This window comes from Bidens hawaiensis, unplaced genomic scaffold, assembly GCF_021521415.1.
Source record: "Bidens hawaiensis isolate Kalapana, Puna unplaced genomic scaffold, B.hawaiensis_p1.1 tig00037220_1, whole genome shotgun sequence".
NCBI lineage: Eukaryota > Viridiplantae > Streptophyta > Magnoliopsida > Asterales > Asteraceae > Bidens > Bidens hawaiensis.
The window spans coordinates 127,318-132,596 of NW_027496492.1; the positions used below are offsets into that span (position 1 = coordinate 127,318).

Consider the following 5,279-nt stretch of genomic DNA (forward strand, 5'->3'; position numbering starts at 1 on the left):
TTGAGCATCACAAACTCATGTGTTAGCTTGTCACGACAAGCTTTGTCGGCGGCTACCTGCTCAACAATTTTCATCTTCAAGTCTTCCTTGAAAGATGATGATGATGATGCATCCATTATAATTGATTTTGAGATGTGTGGATAATAAGTGTAACATAATATAGCATATATAGGAAAACATCACGAACCAAATAGTAGAAAAAGGACAACATAACACAAAAGAACTGCAGGCTCACGGACCAAAAAAGTAAAAAAAAATCATAATAAAAAGACAAAAACGCTTGAACAACGCTCAAAACTATATACTCAAGGACGCAACATAGAAACAGTGCAAGGGCAAAGTTTGAGACGCTCATTATACGCTATAAAACGCTAAGCCACTGTATCTGGTTAAACAAACTAATTTTTAAATAGTTTTGTACAAAACTTAATTACATTTATTATTACTTATCTGCCAAATTTTGGAAAAAAGAGTTTTGTAATGATAGCCTACATCAAATCAATTAAATTAAATTACACTATGTCAACTACCAAAAGATTAAAAAAGTATATCTATCACGCTTATAAGACGCTTAATAAATAATAAATGACATTTTGATAATCATAGCCCACATCAAAATTAAATGACATTGAATAACTCTATCTCAACTACCCACAGTTAATAGATATCAAAATTATGTCTAAATATTTCACATCCATGCTTGTTATTCAAATCACACTAAAAAAACAAACACAAAAATAATTTCATGTGATAAAACTGTTAAAAGCATGATGAAGGCCAAGCTTGAACTTGAGAAAGAAAAGGACGAGAAGTTTCTCAACGCCCTTCAACACTCACAGGCCTACGTGCTTCAAGAGAAATCAAAAACTCTTGATACGTACAACGAACTCATGGAGCTACCAGACAGTGAGTTCAAGGCAAAAACTGCTGAGTTCCTGAAACAGCAGACTACATGCTACGACTCCGTGTATGGTACTTTGGTTGACATGGTTTCAAAAGTGTCAACCAACATGGAGTTCAAGGAAAATGGGCGTGAGATCATCAAGAACCAGGGAGCCATGGGGGTTGATGGGGTTTGGGTTGATGGGGGCTGATGGGGTCTGATGGGGTTAGATGATAGGGGTCAGATGGGGTGTAACACCATGTATTAAAAAAATAAATAAATAAAAATTTTATCTTTTGTTATACGTTTGTCATACGCTTGTTATACGTTTGTGAAACGTTTGTTTAAAAAAAGGTAACTACATAACACACAATCTAAAAAAAAACTAACTAACTCTTTCTATCTAAAACAATCAACTACGAGTTCATTATTGCGGTTGATGCTGCAATGCTTTACAAGTTTTGCTGTTGTGACCAAGTAGGTGACAAATTTGACACTCTCTATAACCCTTCCCAGAGCGACTAATGGATCTCTTTCTTTGATTTAATTCTTTTGTGCGAGCCACGACCCTTGTTTCTTATTCCAGTAGGTACAAGAACGGTAACTTTTGATGGCTGTTCAAATCCTAAAACAACAGCAAATCTATCCCTTTTAGAAGGACGTACCCTTTCATACCGAGTTAAGTCTGCTTTTTCAATCATCAAATTCATCTCATCTCTAACTTTAATTAATTCATCAATATCTGCAACATAACTATTGATAAGGTATTCACCGGCATACTTTATTTCTCTTGAAATTTCTTTTATCTTCCTGTTCAGATCATTACTAAACTCTGACATTGGAACTGTTCTGATATTCACCGCAACCTCTTTCCTCCATCGATCATTTATATATATTTTAGGGAATTTCTTGACTTGATACATATTCATGACGTAGAAAATATGGCGACACAACAAACCATATTGTTTGAATCTTTTGCATGAGCATGTTGCAATAGACTCTTCACCAAACACATCGTCCTTCTTAAACACAACCTAAAAAAGTAAAACGCTTGTTAATTAACTTAAACTTAAACAACTTTAAACTAAACGCTTAATAAACGCTCATAATTACCTCCAAAAAACCTGGAACATACGCATTAAAATCCATTATTTTACACCTCAAAAACCCTCCTTTTTCACAAGAACTGAATTGTGAAACACCACCAACAATTTCATTCATTTCATCTTGAAGATCATTAAATATAGCTCTTGTATATATCCTAACCGCTTCCCTTTCAAGATAACATCTGGTTTCTAACTAAGGATACGTGTACATACTATCATGATCACACAGTCTGCCATTGTATCTCTGTATCTCCATACAAAAATCAAAATGGTTGAAAAACTCAACTAATGTTAATTGAGAATTTGTAGCTTTTCCAAAAAAAATGGTTTTCTCTCTCTGATCTTGACGTTGTACGCATCAATCCAGACAAAAGTTCATCTATATAAAAAGCAGGTATCCAATAAAATCTGATTTCATACATATCAGTAAGCCATTTATTCTTGTCAAGCTCAAACTCAACAATTATAGCCTACCATTTTTCCTCAAATTCTAAAGGACTAATTGAATCGGTCCACACAATGTTACATAGCCTACTCTTAAAATCTTCGTTGTTACATAAATCAGCCCCCGCCTGATACACAAAAAACATGTTAAACGCTTGTGGAAATGCTCGTTGTCACAATACATAATCATGTTACGCTCATAAAACGCTCACATATTAAACATCAAAGAAAAGACTGTTGCCATTAAACGCTTGTCAAACGCTCATTATTTAAACTGCTTAAAACACAATTAAGAAAGTTACCTTGTCAGCAACTTTCTTCATGATATGCCACATACATAACCTATGCCTTGTATTTGGAAACACAGCTGCAATAGCTTGCTTCATAGCAGGGTCTTGATCAGTAACAACAACCTTCGATGCATGACCAAACGACTTAAGTAACATTTGCAATAATCATGTGTACGATTCAATAGTTTCAGAAGCTAGTAATCCAGCACCGACAGTAACACTATGAAAATGGTTATCAATTGCCGTGAACGGGACAAAAAACATCTTGTACCTGTACATAGAAAATCATATAAAATACACACAAAACATATACATACAGACAATCCTATACATACACACAAACTTACTTGTTAGTCTTAAATGTAGCATCAAAAGATATAATATCCCCAAATGCAAGATAATTACTCTTTGAAGTCTCATCAGCCCAAAACATACGAATTAACTCAGGATCATCTGACATCATATTCAAAAGAATAATCGGATGAAAATGTTTTCTTCGCACACAATCTCTGAACAATCATCTCAGCATCATACTCTCCAATATAACAATTCAAACCTTGTTTAAAATTCTTACAATCATCTTTAGTTGCACCTACCTTTTCAAACCCACTGTACTGTGTTCTCATAAGGTTAAACGCTTTAACAGGTCCCAAGTTCATATTAGAAAGCTCATAAATAGGTTCCTCTTGGACATGTGTTAACTTCCCCGCAGAACGAACAAACTGCATATCAGAATCTGCAACCATTCTATGATTATGGCTTTCAACAAAATCATCTACTTCAAAAATTTCACCATCAACAGATTTAAACTGTAGATGTGCTCTACAATCATATCTAATTGTCGGCCTCTTCCTCCTTTTGTAATATGGCTTGCTTGATTCATTACAATCACCTTTTGAATCATACATTTTAGCTGGCTTGTGACCTTCTTTACAACATGTAAAATACTTGGTCTTTAGTACACCACCATGGACGTAAGATCCACCTTTACGAACCCCAAATCTAGCTTTCTTAGCATATTCACTATAAAAATCAAATGCTTGATCAATTGACGAAAACATCATTCCTTTAACAGGTCTGTATGAAGAAGCAACTTCAGGAATGATATCAACCCCTTGATCTTCAACCAAAACACTTGAATCATCTACACAAAACATAAAAATAAACCATATTATAATCCAAACACGCTCAAATTATAATCAAACCATTTTAACAATCCTAATAGTAACACGCTCATAATACGCTCATATTATACAACATTATAATCAATCATAGTAACACGCTCATGATACGCTCATAGTATGAAACATCAAAAATCAAAGACAATCCTAATATGAACACGCTCGCAATCTAAACTAATCAATTATCATGTGATTCTCATGGAAACGAACATACAGGTTACTGCCACGATTATAAACATAGTATACATCTACTGTTAATTAATTCAAACACAGCAAAAACTTACATTCACGATCATCTTCCATTTCAAACCCCTAAAATCACAAAAATCGCCTAAAAAACTGGTTCGTGTACTCAAGAGATCTCAATTGATAGTTTTTGGTACAAAAATTGTTTCATAAATAAGAAATTGATTTTGATTAAGCTAAATATCAGGATCGTAACCGTTTATACGCAAATTACCAAATTTAAATAACGAATCAAAAAGACAATCGTACCCTTCTCGCTTAAAAATACACGGGATCTTCTCAACCGATTTCAACTGAATGATAAGTAAAGATCGAAGCTTGCTGTTGTCGCGTACGGTTTTGTACAATAGGGATTAGAGTATTCCATCTTTTCTCTCTCTCTCTCTATATATATATATATATATATATATGTATATATGGGTGGGATCAATAGAGAACCACTTTTAAAGAGAGAACTAGAGAACTCTATTAAAACCATTGATTTCACTAGATCAATGGCTAAAAAAAGAACGGGATAAAAAGAAAAATAAGTTGGGTTTTTTTAATGAGAAAGGGTAAATTTGGAAGATGCACAAAAACACAATCAGTCATTCTTCTCTCATCCTTTGCTCTTCTCGCAGACCAACACCCTATGGTTTTGACACTCTTCGAATCGATCACCTATTTCATCCAATTGAGTACGAAATCAAACAGAAAAACGAAGAATACCATCAAGTAAGCAATAATATTTATCAGTTTCACACAGTATCAACATCAATTAGGCATATTACACTGAAATCTTGTTCAAACGTTTATGTTTTTTCTTTTTATGGTTAATCGAAGAACAATCGTGTCGATTAGTCTCATAATAAGGGTCGATTAGACATATATTGTGTCGATTCCGAATTATTTGTGTATATATTGTTGATTAGGAGTATTATAGGTGCTGGTTAGGTGTACTTGGCGTCAAATCTGTACAATTGTATGTGTGGTGTCAATTAGGTGTACTATAAGTACTGATTATGAGCATTTTCTTTATGTAGCGTCATACATCGATAGCAGTTCATTAATTTACATGATTGATGAAATATTAAAAATATATAATACATGAATGATGTATCTACTGTGTAATTTTTAATTATAATGCACA

At 33.7% G+C, this 5,279-nt stretch overlaps 2 protein-coding genes across 2 annotated transcripts; both read right to left on the reverse strand.

Annotated features, from left to right (window-relative positions):
- Positions 1 to 1,404: 1,404 nt before the first annotated feature.
- LOC143589098 (protein FAR1-RELATED SEQUENCE 6-like) lies at positions 1,405 to 2,879 on the reverse strand. The gene is made up of 3 exons (XM_077069947.1): positions 2,736 to 2,879; positions 1,997 to 2,182; positions 1,405 to 1,917 (listed from the first exon to the last, which is right to left on the reverse strand). The coding sequence occupies exons 1-3, from the start codon at positions 2,877 to 2,879 to the stop codon at positions 1,405 to 1,407; spliced, it is 843 nt and encodes a 280-aa protein (XP_076926062.1).
- A 9-nt stretch (positions 2,880 to 2,888) lies between these two features.
- LOC143589099 (protein FAR1-RELATED SEQUENCE 5-like) lies at positions 2,889 to 4,207 on the reverse strand. Its single transcript, XM_077069948.1, has 4 exons — positions 4,189 to 4,207; positions 3,280 to 3,867; positions 3,071 to 3,176; positions 2,889 to 2,994 (listed from the first exon to the last, which is right to left on the reverse strand). Exons 1-4 carry the CDS (start codon positions 4,205 to 4,207, stop codon positions 2,889 to 2,891), a joined length of 819 nt encoding a protein of 272 aa, XP_076926063.1.
- Between the last annotated feature and the right edge of the window lie 1,072 nt (positions 4,208 to 5,279).

What these genes read in the sequence shown, in the direction of transcription:
- LOC143589098 (XM_077069947.1), bottom strand. Translation starts at nt 2,879, where the DNA reads ATGTTACTTAAGTCGTTTGGTCATGCATCGAAGGTTGTTGTTACTGAT. An exon ending in TGAAGAAAGTTGCTGACAAG is followed by an intron (nt 2,183 to 2,735) that starts GTAACTTTCTTA and finishes ACGTATCCTTAG; the next exon opens with TTAGAAACCAGATGTTATCT. An exon ending in ATGTTCCAGGTTTTTTGGAG is followed by an intron (nt 1,918 to 1,996) that starts GTAATTATGAGC and finishes TTACTTTTTTAG; the next exon opens with GTTGTGTTTAAGAAGGACGA.
- LOC143589099 (XM_077069948.1), bottom strand. An exon ending in TTGTAAGAATTTTAAACAAG is followed by an intron (nt 3,177 to 3,279) that starts GTTTGAATTGTT and finishes ATATGATGTCAG; the next exon opens with ATGATCCTGAGTTAATTCGT. An exon ending in GCTACATTTAAGACTAACAA is followed by an intron (nt 2,995 to 3,070) that starts GTAAGTTTGTGT and finishes TTCTATGTACAG; the next exon opens with GTACAAGATGTTTTTTGTCC.